The 20,386-nt window shown below is 45.3% G+C and overlaps 2 protein-coding genes across 2 annotated transcripts in view; one reads left to right on the forward strand and one right to left on the reverse strand.

The window, feature by feature from the left end:
* Positions 1-4,809, forward strand: part of NPTN (neuroplastin) — a 39,515-nt gene extending 34,706 nt beyond the window's left edge. The window contains exons 6-8 of the mRNA XM_014251321.2: positions 2,964-2,985; positions 3,307-3,380; positions 3,720-4,809. Coding sequence (XP_014106796.1) covers positions 2,964-2,985; positions 3,307-3,367 — 83 coding nt within the window. The 3' untranslated portion in view covers positions 3,368-3,380; positions 3,720-4,809. The remainder of the gene's footprint in view (positions 1-2,963; positions 2,986-3,306; positions 3,381-3,719) is intronic.
* A 67-nt stretch (positions 4,810-4,876) lies between these two features.
* On the reverse strand, positions 4,877-19,782 carry REC114 (REC114 meiotic recombination protein). The gene is made up of 7 exons (XM_088063275.1): positions 19,640-19,782; positions 19,232-19,451; positions 18,662-18,751; positions 9,897-9,980; positions 6,834-7,016; positions 6,208-6,276; positions 4,877-5,038 (listed from the first exon to the last, which is right to left on the reverse strand). Exons 1-7 carry the CDS (start codon positions 19,780-19,782, stop codon positions 4,877-4,879), a joined length of 951 nt encoding a protein of 316 aa, XP_087919401.1.
* Between the last annotated feature and the right edge of the window lie 604 nt (positions 19,783-20,386).

The following is a 20,386-nucleotide window of genomic DNA, read 5'->3' on the forward strand; positions in this document are numbered from 1 at the left end:
CTGCCCCTGGATCCCTGGCAGTGCCGAGGGGCAGGATGGACAGGGCTTGAAGCACCCTGGGACAGTGGAAGGTGTCCTTGCTCATGGCACTGGATGGGCTTTAAGGTCCCTTCCCAGCCTAAGCCGTTCTGGGATTCTTTGCAGGTTTTAAAGCTTGAGCTGAGATGTAGAATCCCTTCAGAAGCAAAAATTGGAATCTTAGCTGGAAGAACCGGCTAGTGCTTCATTTTTAACTTCCACCAGTCACAAGATGCTACCCAGGATTAATTTGATACTAAAAATAAACCCTGTAGCTTTCCAAAGGCGGTGAAAGAAAGTGAGTGACATACAAAATGCCTTGTAAATTAAGGCTGAAAGTGGAGGGGGGGGCACAAAACACATTCCCATACAAGTGGAGGAGCTAAGGGAGATCTACTTGTCATCATCTTCCAATTTTAATTCCCAGATATTTCTGCCTGCAGGGATTGATTACATGTGTTAAAGCCAAGCAGCAGTTCTCTCATTTCGGTTCAGGAATGGGCATTTTCGTTCCATCCCTGCAGGAAGGGCCTGGCTGTGGGGGTTATTGCTGAGCTCTGTAACCTCAGGGGGGTTTTGGAGCCTGCAGATGCTCGGTCCCAGTGGAGATCCTGCAGGAGGAGCACTGGGGGATGTCCCTGTGCCATAGGTGGTACTGACTGTTCTAGAGCAGGGCTGTGGCATTAAAGCTTTGGGTTATATTGATCTTGTCGGTTACTATGACTTCTTTTTTTTTTCCCCCCTTCAATTGCATCATACCCTTAAAAAATGGTGGTAAGTGAGAGCTCTGCATGCTTTGGAGTTTGTTTAACCTCCGCTTCAGTCTATACAACGCACAAGTCATAACGTTAACACTCTTGAAAACTTCCTCATTCACGTTCACGACTAATTTGGATTTCAGTTTGCTGTTTTGAACCTTTTCTTTAGTCTGATTTTGTACTGGTTTTTCTGTTGTTCTGTTGCCCCTGGTTTCACTGAGGGTTCGGTCTGTGTCTGTACTGTACTGGGGATGCTTTTCCAGCATTTAACGCCCGACCGGGAATTTCCCTCGCTCTTTTTATCTCTGGTTTAGGTTAGAGATGGGACAGGGAGGAGTGGTGGGGATCCACCATCTATCTAGTTAAAGTATTCCATTAGGCTTTTTTTGTGGGATCTTCGTGAGGAATCACCGACGGCAGCCTTTATAAATGTGGAGCTTCTTTTTTTCTTTTACTTTTTTTTTCTTTTTTTTCTTTTTCTTTTGATAACACAAACTTGCTGATCTGAACTGGGCATTTAAGTCTTTGAGCAGAGAAGGGAAAATGGTTATTTTGTAGTGAGTGTCCACAGTGCAGTTTGATATTGCTGAAGTCCAGCCAAACAAACTCCCAAAGCTGTCGATGGTGCTTGTTGGAGCCGAGTTGGGTCTCAGAGGCAGCGCTGGCATTGAGGGCCAGGGCTCGCTGTTCTTCCCAGGCTTGTCCCGCCCGGAGTGCGGAGCTGGGCTGCTCTAGGATCCTTGAGTCCCAAAGATGTTTGTGGAAGGAAGCCATAGATTCCTCAGCTGTGCTTTGTGTTTGAGTACCTGATGTGTCTCTGTATATCTCACTGTATATACAACAGCACATTGATGTCTGGCTGTCCTTCCTGGTCCCAGTTCTCTGTACCGTGTCCGATAGTTACTGTTGCTGGTACTGGAATTCTGTGGACACCGGTGTGTTGCTAGTCTGTTACTTTGGCTGTAAAGCTCTTGGTTTGTGGTTAGTTCTTTATTTTTGAAGTATTTTTTGTTCTGGTCACTGTCTGTGCTAGCGGTGGCTTTGCCTCTCCGTTGCCTGGAAGGCGCGGGTGGAGTAATGTCCCCTCTCCCCGACATTACTCCTGGCGTGTGCTCATGCGGATGCCTACACTGTAAGACTGTAATTTCCATAACTGCTTCATGTGCACTAAGCACCCTTGTGGAATCCTGCTGAGAGTTTCTCAAAGACTTCCCTGAAAAATCCCTCCGGCACAAGGTGGGAATGGCAACTGTCAAGTGCCAAAGCCAGCAGGGCCTGAATTGGTCCCCCCAAAATCCATCTGTGGGAGCATTCGGTTCCTGGATTGACTCTTGTACTGTTGTGGAAATGCATTTCTGTCTTCTGTACTGCAGCGTGGGAGAAAATAGTGTTTGAGAATTCCAAAAAAAAAAAAAGCCCAATTGGTCATGAGAGTTAATACGAAACATTCGTCATTGGCAGATTTCCTCCCCTCCCTCCCCCCGCCAGTTCTTAAATAAGTTTTGCCAGGGGCCATGGGCAGGACGATGCCATCAGTCTTCCGGAGGTGTCCCAGCACTCCTGACTCCTCGGATGCTGCTGCCCATGGCTGGGGCTGGAATCCAGTGTCCCCCTTCAGCCTCCTCCTAACCTGGGTCCTTTCTAATTAAACACTGAGAAAAATGGGGAATGTAGAAGTTGTTTCATCCACGGGGGAAAATGAGTGTGGGGTATGTACCCTCTGGGGTATATACACCAGGAGTTACCCATCAGTAAGCAATGCAGTGGAAAAATGGCTTAAAAATTAAAATACATATTAAAAAAAAAAAGTCAATGCAAGCAAACATCCAGCAGGATTTTACAACTGAACCGTTGGTTTGTCTCCTCATCTTATTTTTAATGAGATTGAACCACTGGAACTTGGGGACAAGATGAGTCTTGACCGTGTTGCACCAATCTGTCCGCTACAGTTGCAGTCCTTCATGACCAGCATTCCAAGTGTTAACTAAACCCATTGAAGCAACATACCTGCCATTAAACCCGAATCCAGAGCAGTAATTCCATGATCCTTGCACTCCCAACTTGAATGGCCTTTGATGCTGTAGATAGATCAGTTTGCTGCTCGCACTGCGGCCCCCTGCAAACACTGACTGTCTCTCTCTTTCCTTCCCTTGTCTCTCCCTGCGTGCATCGGGATGCTTGCTGCAGATGATGAACCAGCTGGGCCAATGTAAGTGTGTTTTCAGGAAAAAAACCCTCTTTGGGTTAATCTGGGGGGGTTGTGGGAGGTGATAAATCATAGGATTGATATTGCATGTGACATTACAGATGGTGTTGGACCGTCTGGTGCGTTTCTTAGCACTGGAGGAAAGAAAAGCAACATCTTGCTAGAAAACAAATGTGCTAAAATATAAAGTTTAAAGCAGCGTTGTCTTCAGCCAGTTAAAGGGAGGAAGACAGAAACGCTGTTTAATGAAGTACAAATAATGTCCATTTTCCCTTGTACCCGTGACTGATTCCTGGTGCATTTCTCTCTCATCCCTTTCTGCAGGAAAACCAATTCTACAAACAATCACAAAGACAAAAACTTACGTCAGAGAAACACAAATTAAAAATGCTCATCATGTAAGTATTGCCTGCGCCCGGCCGGGAGCGGGCAGGCCCAGCCCTCCTGCCCAGAGTGCTGGGGGCACGGCAGCAAACTCCTTCCCCGGATTAAAACATTCCCGCTGCGCCTCGGGGAGCGCGGGGGGGACCAAACATTGATTTCCACAAACAGGCGGGTGGTTTAAGGACCTGCTTACTAAAATGTAGACGAAGCTGCCGAGCCCTCCTGATTTCCCCACTGAAAGGTGGAGCTGGGGCTGTCGGGAGCCGTGCCCCAGTGGGAGCGCGGGGATTGGAGGCTGCGGCGGCTCACACTGTTCACCATTGACTAGCACCTCTTTCTCGTTTCTTTTTTAGAGCTTTAAGTTTCTGAGAGACTGATGGCAATATGACCTGCTAAATTTAAGGGTTGGAACTCTTGGTTCTAGAACTCCGGTTCTGTCTGATTTCTTTTTTTTTTTTTCTTTCCTTTCCAAGTGAGCAACAATATGACTGTCTAACGCATGCCTTATTTAGCCTCTCCTGCAAGGATGACCTAGCCAGATGAATTTTAATAATGCTTCTGTGTAGAAGGTGTAAACTCTTTTGGGCTTGATGTGCTGTGAATGTTGCTTTTTTTTTTTCCTCCTTTCCTCTCTTTACACGAGCAGTAGCCAGGCGGGTTCACGCATGCGCTGTTTTTTACTTCCTGTAGCTGTTAAATTCGGCACCGCTCAAACCGCACCGCTGCCATCTAGTGAGACTTCTTTTGTAAAGTACAGCAAAACTTAAAGATATATACAGTATATATTTATATTTGGGGGAGGGGAAACCAGAAGTCATTGTGGTTCATTTTGAAGCTGCTGATATTCATTCCTTACTGTATGGCTGGAAGGAGGGGAGTGATGCCGGGCCGGCACATTGGAATTTCCTTAAGGGCTTTAACCGTGGAGCGCGGGGTGTCCTGTTGGGTGTCAGGGCTGGGTGGTGCCAGGGGCTGCTGGTGGTGGTGGGATGCAGTTGGAAACAAAAACTTTCAGTTTATAAATATATATATATGATTGCTTTTTCAGTGATTTTTGGTTTAGTTTTTTTTTTGTTTTTTTTTTTTTGTTAACTCATGTAAATTCTCAAATCCTTTTGCACTGATGTGTTCGACATATTCTTGTACATTCAATTCAGGCAAACTTTTATAATTTTCTTTTGGTTTTTCTTTTTTTTTTTTTTTTTTTTGTTTAAATGATGAAATGTTACAGCATGGTGATATTCTATGCAACTAGTTATTCCTCTTTAGTTTGACACTGTAATTTCTCTTGATTTAAAGATTGTAGAAATAGACCTACCAGGGTTCTCATGATGTGCGTAACTGTAGCTGCATGAACTCGTGTTCTGTGTATTTGTTGAAGTGCAATGATGTATAAAAAGTGGATTCACCTGTTTTTAAAAATAAAACACCAACAAAAACCGCTGTAGGCCTTGTTTTTCAACCTTTAATGGCCGGAGCCGTGCGCTCCCCACGGAGTGCCGGGCGCGCCTCACTCCTCGGCGAGCCTGTGCAGTTCCTTCTCCACGTCCTCCACGAAGGCTGGGAAGTGCTGGTCCATGAGGCAGAGGCGGATGAAGGGCCCCAGCTCCCGGGCGCTCCAGGCTGGGTGCGGCAGTGCCGGGGGCAGCTCCGGCCGCTGCCGCAGCACCGACTGCCAAGGGAAGGTTGGAAATGTGGCCGTGAGCTCGTCCGCGACACAGGCATGCCCCAGCCCTGCGTTTGGTGCTCTTGGAATGCTGTCAGCCAGCTGTGGTTGTGTATGTGAGCTTTTCTCTCATGCCCAGGTGTGATCCCAGAGTAGCTTTTACACAATGTGAAGTGCCCCTGCAGTTATTCCAGTTGGAAATTTACCCTGGAAATGCTGATTTCCTGCTTGGATCTGTTCTGTAATCAGTGTGTGCTCTTTATGAGCTGTACATGCTGCCACATGGATTGTGTAGGGGTAACCAAGTGTGCACTTTTCCAAGCTTTTCATTTAGCCAAATGTCCTTTAGAAACAAAGTATGGGGCTTTTATGTTAAAACATCCTTTTGATCCCTGTTTAATCCCCTCTCCCAGCTTTTTCCCATGGTGGTGGGAGAACTCTGGGCATAGTGGCACTGGGCTTGGAATGAGGTAACCTTTGAGGTTCCAATCCAAACAAGTCTGGGATTCTGGGCTCACCCAGTAACTGCAAAAGAAGGGTAAGGAAGACAGAAACAACAGAGAGTTTCCTGCTCATCTGCTTCTGCACTGACCTGAATTCCCAGTAAGCGAGCAACAGTGGACTTCCAGCTATTTACCCAGAATTGCTCCGTGAAGCTGTCCATGGAATACGGGGATCCTTTGCTGTGGGTCAGGGTTGAGAAGGCTCCAGAGAAACCTCAGAGCCCCTGCCAGTGCCTAAAGGGGCTCCCAGAGAGCTGGAGAGGAACTTGGGACAAGGGTCTGGAGTGACAGGAGAAGGGGGAATGGGTTCCCACTGCCAGAGAGCAGGGTTAGATGGCATATTCTGTCTTTCCAGGATTGATACTTTCAGGCTTCAGCGCTGATCTGCACAAGTAATTTCTGCAGAGGCAAACCAGTGCCAGAGCCATTCATTTGGATGTCGCCTCTGGGTATTTCTCTGCTCTCAGCCTGTCATTTGTTCCTATTCAAATGGGGTGATTACACCACCAAACACCTTGTTTTGCTGCAGATTCCCTGGCTCTGGATCATTACACAGATCCAGTGTTTTGCTAGCACAGATTATGGCATCCCAGTGTTCAGGGAAGGCATTTCCCAGATGGAAAATGGAATCTGAGACAGCTTATTCTCAGACTGGAGATGTTTGTTTTTTACCTGTGCGAGCTGTGCTACAGATCTTCTTTCTCCAAGGCTTGTGCAGGAGTCTGGGAGAGGCTCATCTGGCTAGAAAATACCAAATGCAAATAAGGGCTTGTTACCAAGCAGAGTGTGGGTATGTGCAGGGGGGGAAGCAGTTCCATTTTTAGCGCTGACGGGAAGGGAATGTGCTCAGCTACCTTCTGCACTAAAAAGGCATCTTTTTATGGAACCTGCATGCACATCTGCTCCAGTCTTTAAAAATGAAAGACATGACAGTTTTAACTACAGGCCTGTTAGTTCATGGCTAAACTGAAGTTGCAAATGACTTCCTAGGAGTGACTTCAAAGAATGCTGTGTATGGATGCCCTCAAGAGCACAGTGCTGCTGTTCCATGCATCTAAACACCCAAGAGAGCAGAGATTTCAGAATAATCACCCTGGAAAACACTGTCTCTGCCTTTTCCAGTTACCTCAGGACTTTATCTTGGAGAGGGGAAATATTCTGTTCCTCCTAAGATTGCTTTTTTGATGTGCCAGGTTAGGCTCAAATTGTAAGCAGGCAGTCCCAGAGCCGTGAGAAACTCGCCATGCCCAGCTCTGCCAGCCAGAGGTGATGGGTTTTGGGGGTGTGTGGTCACTTACTGCGTGCTCAGTGTCCATGCCCTGGGTGTCCTGGCTGGTGCCGTGGCAGAGCTGCTGGCTCTGTTCCTCAGCCCCCTGCACCGGGATGTACTCGCTGAGTTTCTGGACACAGCTGCAGCAGTGCTCCTGCACCTCCTCCTTGGAGCTCCCTCCGAACTGCACACGGAACATGCGGCACTCGTTCTGCTCACAACCACAGGGAAATCAAATTAACCTGGAATCCCCTCAAACTACTTGGACTAAATCTTGATTTGTTGGAGTTGGGAAGAAGGCAATAGATTTGTGGGTCTCTGCACCGATTTAAAAACAAATAAACAGGTTTTCCTTGCTGTATCTTCTTTATTCCCAGCAGCTTAACCAGAAGGCTGTGATTGCAGACTTGAAAATCAGATAAAAATATGCAAGAAAAGGGTAAGTGATGCAGGGCCACCTGTCAGTAATTCGATGTTTAGCCAAGTGGACAAGCCTTGCCAGGACTCAGCTTTTACACACAGCAGGAAAATTAAGTTTTATTGTTGCTGCAGGTGTCCTTACAGTATCCTGTAAGGGTGTGCCAGCTCTGCACAGTTAGTTGTGACAAAAAATGACACAACAGTAAGCAGAAGTTAACTCTGGATCTGAACTATAAATTCAGGGAATGGCATTTTCCAGTTAGGATTCATGTTCCTGATGCATCAAAGTAAATCCTACCTGTATGTAGCTAAACCAACATGTTCAGTTTGGCTCTCACCTAAATGTTCCTTGAACAGAAACCAACATGTTGAATGAGAGTGCAGGACATTCAAATGCATTACTTCAAAGAGTGAAGTGATACTAAAAATTATTGAAAAGTCACAGATAGCTCTGACCCTCCTGAGTAGGTTGTCAGGCTGTGCTATAATAGGTAGTTTTAGTAAATGTCCCAGGTTCAGCAAACTGCCCTGAAATGGGGATGGCAATCTATGGTGGGTGATAAGCTTGGCCTAAGCACCTCGAGCTGATGTAAGGTGGGTGTATATTCAGTGTTTAGAGAGCTAATTAATGGAACTTCCTGTTTGATCTTGAAATTTCAAATTTAAAGAACTCCAAGTACTAGAAAAGCAGCAAATTCTCCTTGGCCCAGCCTGGCTTATTTAGGTCTTCATCTTCGTGAGGTTCCAATGTCAAAACCCATTTTCAATGCCCATTTTAATTCCACACTGCTGGGCTGCTGGAGCGCGAGTGCAAGGACACCTCTCACTTTAAAGTTCCTGTCTCAGAGATGAGGCAGCTCTTCCTGACAGCCCCTGTGTTTACATGCCTGCTGCTTGAAGAAGTCTGACTCACATAAAGAGATTTTTAGGGCAGGGCAAGCACGAAAGCCTGCCTCCGTGCTTTTTAAAGGGGAAAAAGTCAAACTAATGTGAAGCGTAGCACTCATTTGCCAGTGCCCATTGGATTTGCCCTCATTACTATTAATTAAGGAACTGGGGCAGCCTCATAGACCCAGCCACCGAGCTGTGGGGTGCCACACAGGTAGGTGAGTTCTGATTTCAGAGACAGAAAAGGAACTTAGTGGAGTTTCTCTAGGACACTTTCAAAGAGCACTTGCTTGTTTAGATCCCCAAGTCAATTTTGAGGCTGAGCTATTTGGACTCCTGTGGGTTTCTCACAAGGACTGTTAAAGACTTGAATTTGCAGTTCATAAACAACAGCAGACTTTGAAAATTAAACATTGTTCCTCTGTGGAAAGAGAGCTGTGATATGTCAAGGTTTATGGCATAAACAGGACTGGGCAGTCACACCTGAACCACACAAGAGCTCAACTATTAAAGAACCCTGAGGTCATGGAGTCATTAAATTTGCACCTCTTCCATGCTGGGGTGGGGGGCTGAGCTCAAGGAAGACAGTATGAAGGGAAATAATTTATTGTAAACTTATGAAGAATGTTCACCTTGCTCCTGTTCATAGTTTTGAAACTCATTCTGCTGGCTAAGAGCCCACAGTGCCCTTTTGAAGCCGTATTTGGAGTGATGAGTAAGTTCCACTGTAAATGCAGTAGTGACTTATAAAAAACAAGGAGTACAAGAGAAACCAGAAATTTATCATAAAGATCAGCACAGAAGCTGCATCCTGTTAGGATATAAAGCAGAGAAGCTGTGTGGTAGAACCACTGCAGTGCCACTAAATCCAGCTGAAGTTGTGTGGATTTATGGTAAGTAAACACTGAGATGCACAGAATTAATTTCAGGCTGTTAATATTCCTCCTTTCCCAAACTGCCCCTCAGAGCTTTGCTGCAGCCTCGCAGTGAGGGTGATGTTGGTTTTGTCTGGCTGGTGAGGAGCAGCAGAATCCCTTAATGCTGCATTGGGGGACTGGCTCTGGTAGCTGGGAGGGAACAATCTGCTGGTTCATCAGAACCAATTCCTGCCCCAGCTGTCTTCAGGCTTTCTAACAAGCTGAGAGAAAGCAGAGTGCAGAGGTGTTGTGGTTTCAGGCATAACCCATGAATTTAAAACACTAAGATACATAAGAGTATCAGAGTTCATCTAAGAACAAAAAAAACCTAAGATTTTTACACAAATTGGTAAGAAGAAAGTGCTGTTTGATTATTTAAAGGCAAACCAGACACTTTTCATCGCGAGAGCTGAGTGGGAGACCAGAAACCCATGTCCATTTTGTTTTCTTGAGTACCAAATACCTTAACCACCAGCCTGCTGCCACTGTGCCAGGAGCCACAAAATGGCTCACTAATTGCTTGGTTAGAGAATTTGTTTGCTGAAGTGCAGTCTGACTCAGAGGTATCTTGGAAGAGATTTGCTTCAACTTTTTGTTAGCCGTGGCAGAGAGCTTGTGAAATAAAACCAGACTGGCTGTTTAAGCAGCTCACTCTTGGACAGTGGTCTAAAAACTGAATATTAGCAGTTAAAAAAGATACCGAGATTATTCAATCCACTCTTGTTTAGTATTTAGAGTAAAAAAACCTAAAAAATTCTAATTATCTAATAGATAATTAACACCTTCTAGTTTAATTTAGCCAAATTTGAGATATTTTCTCCATATCTGTGTTACATATTAGGAACGTTCCAAGCAGCTCGGCTCACCTTGGCCTGTGCCCGGAGCAGCAGGCACTCTGCTCTCCTCACTATCTTCAGCCACTTGTGGGAATCGATCAGGGAAAAGCCTTCCTGAAATAAATAAAGCACAAACCAGTGGCACAGCAAACAGCAGCACCCAGGAGCACATGTTTAATGTTCTGTCATGCAATTAAAGCCCTAATGAAGATCAGTCACTGCAGTTGTGCAGGTTTTGGAGCTGTCAAACAGCTGCCACTGCGGAAGTGTTTTACCACTCCAGGGATTAAATCGAGGAACACTGTGTCGAGGTATGTTCTCATTTCCATACCCTTCTACATTTATATTTGTGCATGCTATGAAAGCTCCTGAAAACCAGAATAAAGCAGCTGTAGTTGGAGCTTTGAGTGCTGAAGTTGCCCGGGAGGGCAGCAGAGGGCAGGCGAATCCGGGGAATGGCACGGCCCCGTTTTATCCAAGGCCCGGGAGGCCTTGGCTCCAGGTGGCACTCGGGGAACCGAGCAGCAGCTTCGTTAATTGGATAAAGATGTTTTTATACTCCAGTTGCACCTCTGTCAGTCCCTTCAAACTTGACAGACCGCTCAGCCTCATGTAAAAACACCCCAGGAAGGTGAAAAACAACTGCAAGGCAACGGACTGCATCTCCCAAGGCACTCCGAGCCATTATTTAGCAAAGTCCAGGGGAAAATCCCCAACCATTAATCAATGTTAGGGCAGGGAGGAAATCAGGCACCTGTTTTAGCCAAACTCACAATACTTTCAATTACCAAGGGCTTGAGCCCAGGCTGTTTTCAAGGGGTCCTAAGGGTCAAACCTCACAAGTCATGTCCATCCTGAAGGGCCAGTGGTGTTTGCCACAGTCACCATCCATCTCAGGTGGGTCCAGGCTGGAAAACCATCTGCCATTCTATTTTGGTACAGGAATCACCTCAGTGACTCTGCTCCTTTACTGTGCTGGCACTGGCTTTATGGTCTCATGCTGCAACTGCATGTAGATTTTGAGCTGCATTTTTAACTTTACAGAGGAATCTCTCAAAAGCTGTGAAGAGTTGAACCAAAGGCAGACTGGATGGCAGACATCTGCTGTGACAGACTCCAGAATGTCAGCCAGCAGGGAAGTACCGTTCCCAAAAGATCTGGTGTCAGAGGGAGAAAAGAATTTCCCTGTGTGCTGTTAGAGCAGGTAAGAGGGCCAGTCCCTTGCAGTGTCTCTGTTCTGAACACACCAAAAGTGCCCTGAGGCAGGATGTGCTAAGCAGAAAAGGCCTAAAGGTCAAAACAACAGGGAGAGATCACTTGGTCAGCAATGGGGAAAGGTTGAACCGAGCCTCAAAATGCTGTCAGTGAAGCAGTTCTAAGCCATGCCTTCACTAGGCCACTTTAATTTGTAGCCACTTGTGCTTGTCCTGTTCATTTCAAGTAGTTTATGTTTTGGAGACACACCAACTGTTTATTTAAATATAGCTATTCCCATATTCAGTCTGCTTTTACGGTGTTTTTTCTTTCACTGGAGATGAAGGTTGAACAAATGTTGTCTACTTCAAATAGTAACTGTTTTCAAAGAAATTATAAAAGGCAGTCACTGTTTAACTTTCCTACCAACTATTTTATTTATGTTCCCCAGGTTCTTTTATATGTCCTGTTTCTGAGGTAAAACAAGCAGGAAAAACCAGCATTCAGAATTTTTATTTGATTACCCAACTCCAACCCCAAAATTCCATTTAACTGAAATTTAAGTTTAACCACTTTATTTTTAAAGGGACACCTCCCACTGCCCCAGGGTGCTCCAAGCCCCATCCAGCCTGGCATGGGGCAGTGCATATGAAGCCAGGTGAGTGAATTCAGAGCAACAGGAGGGAAGAGCACAATAAACGTGTCCCCTTGAGCCACATTGGAAGCCAGGAGGGTCTCTGCCAACAGCCAGCAGCGGGGCGGGGGGCAGGGCCTGGCAAGTGCAAGGCAGGATTTTGGGATTACAGTCCATTGTGCCTTTCCACAGGTGATGGATTGGCTCGCGCGTGCTCTGGACATGGGAGATGACACGGAAAAAAGCAGCGTTCCCTCTGGATTGGTGCTGCCACCACGCTGCCAGAGGAGGGAACACAGCAGCTGGTCCCTGCTCCCTTGAGCAGGAGCTGCTTCAGTCAGCCAGGCAGGGGCAAAGCCAGATGGCAGTGTAAGATTAATCAGAATATCCCCAAAATGCAGCCTAGAACAGGGCAGGGGCACAGGAGCCCAAATGTTCACCGCGTGAAGAGAGAAATGGCAGCACTTTATTAAGTTGGGTCACCAGTGTTCCATCAGGCACATACCCCTGTTGTTGTCCACGACTACTTGTAACAGAAGTGGGGTAAAGGAAAACTCTTTCCTACATCTGTGATCAAAATCTAAGTTTCTCAGAGGGAGGACTGGGTGGAATTAAGCTGAAGGAGAAAACAAAGCAAGATGTTTCCCAAATGTTTTGGAAGTAGGCAAGATGTGACCACAGCTGCCATGAGGCAGGAGCCAGAAATACTGATCCAGCCTCAGAGCCATCGAGTCCAGCACAGACTGGGAAATACTTTTGTTCTGATTTCACCTTTCAGCATTCAGAAACCTGCTGTGTAATGAGGGCTGTGAGCTGTGCTGGAAGGTATTGTGTGTGATTTATGAATATTTTTTATTGTAGCATTTAGAAACCCCACGGTGCTAAACAACACAGGAATAGATTATCTATGTTTTGTTAGACTGCAACCCTAGCTGAACAGAAGATGACTCTGTATCTAAGAAATGTTATTTGTGTAGCATTTCAGCTATGCTGGCTTGCATCACTTAGTCTGGATGCACTCATGCACAAGCCAGATGTTTTCAAACAAAACTACGTGTAAACAATAGCTTAGGAGGAAAAGCTTTTTTGCTTGGTCACAAACACGACCCAATCTGCCCTTAAATCACGAGCAGTATTAAAGAAGACAAACGAAAGCCCAGAATGCCATAGAGAGACACATTCTCCAGTCTGGGCTGCCTCTTCTAGCAGGCCCATGAAATGCAAATACACCAGTTTGTTCTCCAAGTTCACAGCTCCAAGGAATGTATGCATTGTATCACGTCATGGATTAAGGACTCTGGGAAGGTGGAGGAAAGAATGAGGTCAGTTTGAGATGAAGGGAGTTTTATTGTGTGAATTAACAGTGCACAGCTGCCAGGGTGGTGCTGCTGCTACAGGCCTCAGACAACATCCTGCTCACACCATTGTGACAGCACCATGGGACACAATTCCCTGGAAAACAGAGCAGTCTGCTTCCAAAGTTTCCAGGCAGGCACCTGAGACAGCTCCTTAACCCTTGCCTTTCCCAAGGTCAGGTACCACTACATGAGGGGGGAGCACCAGAGGAATGGAAATGTTATTTCCAGGGGAACCCACAGCATGGTTCTGATCAAAAGAGAACCGAAGCGGTGAAGTTGCAAGGACTGCTATGAACCATTCCCTCACGAGACAGGAAAAATAAAGATGTGTGAGCAAGCAGGCAGAAAAAGCTTGTGAATGATGTTCAAGAATTAGATAGAATGTTAAAGAACAGGCAGAACTGGGATGCTTTCGGAAAACTGGAGAAGGTGTTTACAGGTAAGTGGTGACACTTTAATAAGGATTTTGTTATTAATAGGTTGTTATAATAACAATTATTATAAAATTATAATAAATATATATTCTATTTTATAATAAAAAAGCTGGACAAGCTTGAAACATGACATAGATTCTAAATCAAATGCTTGCATAAATCTGAAAAATAGCAATTTTTAACTCCTTGCCTTCCCAAAAGAGAATGTGAGTTACCATTTTACAGTTTTTTCCTAGAATAAACAATTTTCTATTTAAAAAGTAAAAATTCTTAATTGATGACTGTAGAATAAAGTTGTGAAAATTAAACTTCTAATATAATTTCACTCCAGTCTTCATTACTACCTTATAACACACCTGGAAGTAGACATTTTTGTATCTATTTCCAGCATCTAAGTAAGGCCAGATACATCAGGTTTGATTTCTGCAGTACGAGATGTCTTGAAAATTGAGTCAAGATTAGAAGAGCCAAAAAAATCCCCCCAAACAAGACAACCTGTAGAGTGAGGGAAGCACAAAGCTGTCCCTGCACGCATTTCCAACCCTGCCAATCGAGGCAGACAAACAGGAGTAAGGAATAAAAGGATGTTAAGCTTTGCAGGATTCTTTTTCCCCCCCTCAAATGTTTCTCTTAAGCTGTTTGATTGTGGCAGAGAACGCAGACACAGAGAACTCGTTAGGCAGAGTGCTCTGTGTGTACACAGAAGCTGAAGGAGGGAGGAAACCCAGGACACAGAGCCACCCCTGAGGGGACTCGCAGGCAGAGGATGGCTTTGGCCAAAGTGTAAACGCTGCCTGCAGGAGCAGGGTTCACACCACAGCCACTGACAGCAGAGATAAGCCCTTACCCCAGCACAAACCTCGACACTTCACAGCGACAACCTGAATTGTTTTGGGTTTTTTTCCCAGTGACATCTGTCTAGGGACACAGAGAGGGGATCTGGATGCTAAAGCTTTTCAGGGTGTCCCAATAATGTATTCTTTCATTCCCAATATAAAATACGTACTTCCCCAGACTGATCATAATCTCCAAAAAAAAATAAAAATTCTGAGAGCTGGGTTTAGGAGAACTGGGGCAGGAGAAAAGGAAAGAGCAGAAGCCCTTGACATGAAACCGAAATGGGAAAGCTGATGCAGAAGGATACTCTCAGCTCATCCAAACCAATCACATCAACATGTTGAAATAAACAAACTGAAATTGAGATTTTTGAACTACGGTTGTGGTACTAAATAAGCCAACAAAACTTAAATCAAAGAAGAACCTTCTGTGGCTTTGCAGTGCTCTGCCTCTCGCTGCCCAGGTTTCTCTTAGGAGCCCTCATTTATTGCACAGGGACCATCTCTGCCCAGGGCACTGTGGTGAATCTCATCTGCAAAATTTGGTGCCTGAGTTTCAGGCACTGCAAAGAGAGCATCAGGAACATGAGGATGCCTGCTGAATGCTTGCCTAATTAATGAGTTAGAATCCACTGTACCCTAAGCACTGGTAGCTTATTAGAAGTCATGAGGGGACCAGGAGGGCACTAAGGACATTTAGCCTACTCTTCAAAAGATCGGGTCACAAATCAATTACTCCGGATTAATTTTATCCTATTAACTAAGTCCTCTTCACAATTTCAATTTGTTTAACTTGTAGGATATTATGAATTCTAGCACCAGAAACAATTGCACTGAATAAAACACCAAAATATAATTTCCAAGATGTGTTGATACAGAGGGGAAAGGAAATAAGAGTTGTGGTAAATAGAACATAATGTATCTTGAGCATGGCCAGAAATTACCAGAGAAGCTGTTGAGATATTCCTGTAAAATTCCACTGACTACAGTATATAAGACTGAGGTTTTCCTACCATCAAATATCCAGTCTGTTAGGCAACACTGCAGCAAAAACAGGTCCTAAAAATGCATTATGTAATTTAATTCCAAATGAAGAATTTGGTTTAAAAAAGAATAAAACAAAACAAAACAAATCAAAGCACCCTTTAATTTGCATTACGCATCAGGGATTTTTATGTTCCATGCTCTGAAGTTCCATTTACCCTCCTCTTCATTCCATTACACAAGGAATAGATGGTATTTTGAAAGGAAAACAGTTGTTTCTGTATTTATTAAAAAATCAGTTGTCAGGATATGTGAGTATTTTATTGCTATTTTATAAATATTGTTCTTAGAAACAGATCATAAAAGAGCCAGTGGGCTCTAAGGAAAAGGTTTCTTAACTTTCCTACTTAAATAAAATTAAAAGGACTAAGAGAATACGTAAGTACACCCATCATAGAGAAAATTTTGATAGCAATCAGAAACACTTGAATATTGTTCCTACTATGGATATTAATCCAGCCATCAGGAAAACAGAAATTTCTTATTTTTTTCCCCAACTCTTTCAGTTTTGTGGAAATGTTGTTCATAGGTGAGAATCAGAAACAATTCCTTTTATTATTCATCAGTGACAATTTTACAAAAATACAAATTCTGCACGTTGGGAAGGCAATGTGGCCCTGTGACACAGATCTTGTGCCTCACCCTGTTCCTGTGCAGAGCTACAAAGCTACAATAATTGTTATCCAGTTCCCTCAAACACGGGAGCACGGAGCACATCAAAAGGGCTGAAAAGTAGGGATTAAGAGATAGATCAAAAGACAAAACATCAACAATTTAAAGGATGCAGTTCCAACACAGCACAAAACAGCTGTGTGAGTACATCAGAGGGGATTTCAATGCTAGTAAGGCAGCACACAGGTGTGACACAGCCCAGCCCAGGCCAGCAAGAGGAAATGAGAGCCCAAGTAAAAGCATGGCAGCAGCTGCAGCATTCCATCAAAGCTGATCTGTTCCCTCTGGAGCAGAAGCTGTGCATTATCCCCTCTGACAGAACGTCCAGGATAATGGACCCCCAGTGAGTGGATTTGGTGTGTGACAGCCTCCAAGCACGGTCTGTACTTAGTCGTGCAAAGCCTGGTTAAATATTGTGACAGGTTTGTGACAGCACTGACAGCTGCAACTGGAGGGAGACAGAACCACTGAGATTAACCATTTCTAATGATTTCTGCAGCCTGAGCAACACGGCAAGTTGATTTGTTGTCGTGTGGCATCTCAGGAAGGAGTTTGCAAAGTGTCCCATCCCTGGAAGTGCTCAACAACAGGTTGGATGGAGCTCTGAGCAGCCTGGGACAGTGGAAGTGTCCCTGCCCGTGGCAGGGGCTGGCACTGGATGGGATGGGAGGTCTCTCCCAGCCCAAACCATCCTGGGATTCTATGAAAACGAGCACCCTGGGTATTTGGTGGAGTTTTCAGCCACTCAGGTACGTTTAAGAGGACAAGTGGGAGGGCTGCAGCTGGTCCAATCTCACAAACACATAACCCCAGAATGAACCAGTGCCTCTCCCACCGGTTCAGTCCTGCATGCACAGAACACATGTGTGCCACCAGCCCAAACACCCCTGCTCAAAGAGCTGCACCAATCAACAGCCTGTAAAACCAACTCGATAGAACCTTTCTTTAACAACTCTCTAAATGTCAGAGTTCCAACTTTAAGGCTGGCGTAGAAATATTGCCAAAATAAATGTTTGAAAAAAACCAGAACTTTTTCTTCTGAACTCTCAGTACTGTATTTTGGTCACATCTACCGAGCATGTCTGTTCCACCTCTCCTGCACTATCTGATAGCTCCTGCAGTATCTCAGTGTCTCTTAGAAGCTGGAACAGTCCTGGTGGATCCCAGAAATTCCTCATCTGGCATTTCATGCAAAGCAGCTGCCTGAAAGCTTCACTAGCCACTAAACACGAGCTGCAAGAAAAGTGCTTTTCCCAGCCAAGTTTTTAGAAGCTTTTCTGATCCCTCACCCTTTCTGACAGCACACTTTTATCTGCCATGTTACTTGCCAGCTTCAGCCTTTGCCAGACAAGTCTTTGAAGGGCTGCAGCTTTGGGTTGTGCCTTTTTTGCACTTTGGTTAGTGATTAGAAGTTGCTGTTAGCTTTATATGGTTATTTCAAGGACTTTTAGAGTGATGTCAGTTACTGGTCACTAACAGGGACAGCCACTGGGAATAGGAACATCCTACATGGAGTTATCCCAAGCAGAATGTGCTAAGGGATAGCAGCAAGTCTCATTTCCATCCCCATTTTCAAAACTTCTTTCCTTTCTCTTACTCAGCACAACTGCCAAAACCTTTCCAGGGTCCCTTTTTACCTTGTCCTCAGTGAATGACCTGAGGGCCATCCACAGTAACAGCTCCCTGTTAGCTCATGCATTAACTATTCAATGTTCCTAACACACAGGCCAAAAACTTCAAGGGTATCCATGGTTCTCCCCTAAACTTTAATTTCTACAAGTTTAAGAGCCTTTAAGAGGCACAGTAAAAACTAATTTATAAGCTTACATATATTCCAAGGTGCAACACAGTCTCTTATACATTCTATTAAAAAAGCTTTGTTATCTTTATGCTGCAGCACCTTCCACTGGTTTGTAATACCTTTCTAACATATTTATCAGCCAGTTCCTACTCGTTATCACCACTGAGTACTGGTGATGTGCACTGAACACACTTAATTCCATCCTCCAGCAAAGTCTTCTATGTCAAGAGGATCAAACCCACTCCTCCTACACACAATTTTCCTTTTGCTGTCATTATGACATTCAGCTTAGTAACTGGTTATGCTTAAGCAAGTGCAGGCTACAGGAAAACCAGCTGACACAAGTTTGAATTTTGTCTCCGATGATCTTATGCTGTTTGTTACATCTCATCATCCAACACAGAAAACACAAACCGTTTGATAAACCATATTGTCAAACCAAAATACTAGCAGGTCATTGGCAAATGATGTAACAAATTATAGTTTTACCTATTTCTAAACAGAACATTCTTCTGTTTTCTTAGTCAGAAGAATCATGAAAAAAAAACCCCAAACATCTTTCAACATCAGCAACACTTAGCATTACCTCTTCACCTAGATTTTTAGAACTGCAGAAGAAACGTTGATCCTCAGCAGGAAATAATGTATTTAGTACTGTTCTGATAAATGCGAAGGGAAAGGAGAACATGAGAATTACCATCAGCAAAACAAGATTGACAGTTCCTACTCAGTGGGAAAGAAAATGAAGCTGAGAAAAGAAACAAAGTTAATACTGATGGTAAATGATGAAGGAGAAATGTTCTTTATACGTGACAAACTTACCAGCACTGTTCGCTCTTGGGAAATAAAGAAATGGCCAGACTCCACAATGGTAAGGACAAGAGGGCCTGATTCTTCATTTGATTCAAACACCTTTAAAAAGACAGACAAAGGAAAATCTGGCCCTGCAAGCACAGAATCTACGAGTCCCATTTCTAGTGCCAAATAAAAGGTCTCAAAGGTCGCTGTTAGAAGCCAGGTGTGTAATTCACATCTCACTAATGCAACTTGCCCTCCACACCCACAGGCAAGAAGCACATCAAATTATTTTTTTCACTAATTATGCCTGCATATACAGATTTAACTACTTAGAACAACCCTCTGGATTCTTCCACCTTGGTCTCTAGATTTTAGTACCACAGGTTACTGCTCGATATACGAATAAAACAAAGTGGGCCACTAACACTCTAATGTATTGTCATTAATAATTCACGAAGCAAAATCTCTCCCAATTCCTTCTTTAGCTCTGGACTCGCAAAAAGGCACCTGAAAGACCTCATTTTATTCGTGTTTGCCTCACAGCAGAGCCAGTTACCCCACATCACCCCGCCATCCTCCCCGCGCCGCCGGCACCTTCCAAGAGGTGTTTTGCCCCTCATCGTCACCGTCCTTAGGGGGGAGGAAGCGACCGTAGCGCTTCAAGGGCCACACTGTGGCGCCGCCCAGGAGGGAGGTGTCGCCGGCGCTGCCCGGCGCCGAAGCCGGCCCAGGCTCGGAGCCACAGCCGCCGCCAGCCGCCTGAGCCATGCCGCGCTGAGGGCGCTGAGGGGCGGCTGCGGCCAGCGCGCGGGAGCTGGGCGGGAAGCAGGAGCCAATAGGAAGGTGGAGAGAGCGAGTGGCGGGAATTGTTCGCCAATCAGCGCGTGGGGGGGGGTTAGCGCCGCATCCTCTGTGGCGACCCGTCCTGATGAGGTGCTGTCGCCTATTTCGCCTCAGCGGTGCCGCGCACAGCTTCTGGCTCTCTCCCTTTCTTCGCCTTACTTTTTCTCTTCTTCCTCGCCCGCTCCGAGGGTAGCGTGGCTATAGCCTCTCCCTTCCCCAAAGGGGCCCCCGGACGTGCCGATGTGGCGGGTCCGCCCGCCGGTGCTGAGGGGAGAGAGGAGCGCGGACACCGTGGCCGCCATTTTGTGGCGTGTGAGGGAGCGCGGTGGGGGCTGCGCAGCAAGCAGGAGGACGAGGATGTGAAGCTCTCGCTGTCTCTCGCCGTCCCTGTGACATGCCCGTGGAACCCGGCCAAGATGCCAGTATGTCCTCAGGTAGAACGCGGCAAGCCCCTGTAAAAACGGTGTCCTACACTCTTCAGTTCCCTATTTCTTGGTTGCCTTCAGTTCCTAGAGTTACAACAGGGATTTTTGTGGTACCTGACTCGGGGTCTGTCGAAAAAACTGTTTTCAATGTATGTGATGGTTTTAACCAGCGTGGGCAAACAGCTGGATTAATAAATCAAAATTGCACTCTCTTCCCCATTTTAGCTATTAGATGCTCGTACAATGATGTAATGCTACACTTTATCCCTGGACAAGGATTGATGGTGACATGACTGCACTTGATATTCCATTTATAGTACATACCTTGGCCCATTAACAATAAAAATGTGCACGAGCTGGTCATTGAGGGGGCAGGAGGATCCAGGTACCATTCAGGACTGCCCCATATGGGCTCATGGATGCCCATCACCACGAGTTTTACCATCCCTTGATGGTTAAACCCATCACCATGAGGGTGCCA

This window comes from Pseudopodoces humilis, chromosome 16 (assembly GCF_049639895.1).
Source record: "Pseudopodoces humilis isolate 2021_Gansu_Grassland_sample_001 chromosome 16, ASM4963989v1, whole genome shotgun sequence".
In the NCBI taxonomy this organism is placed as follows: Eukaryota; Metazoa; Chordata; class Aves; order Passeriformes; family Paridae; genus Pseudopodoces; species Pseudopodoces humilis.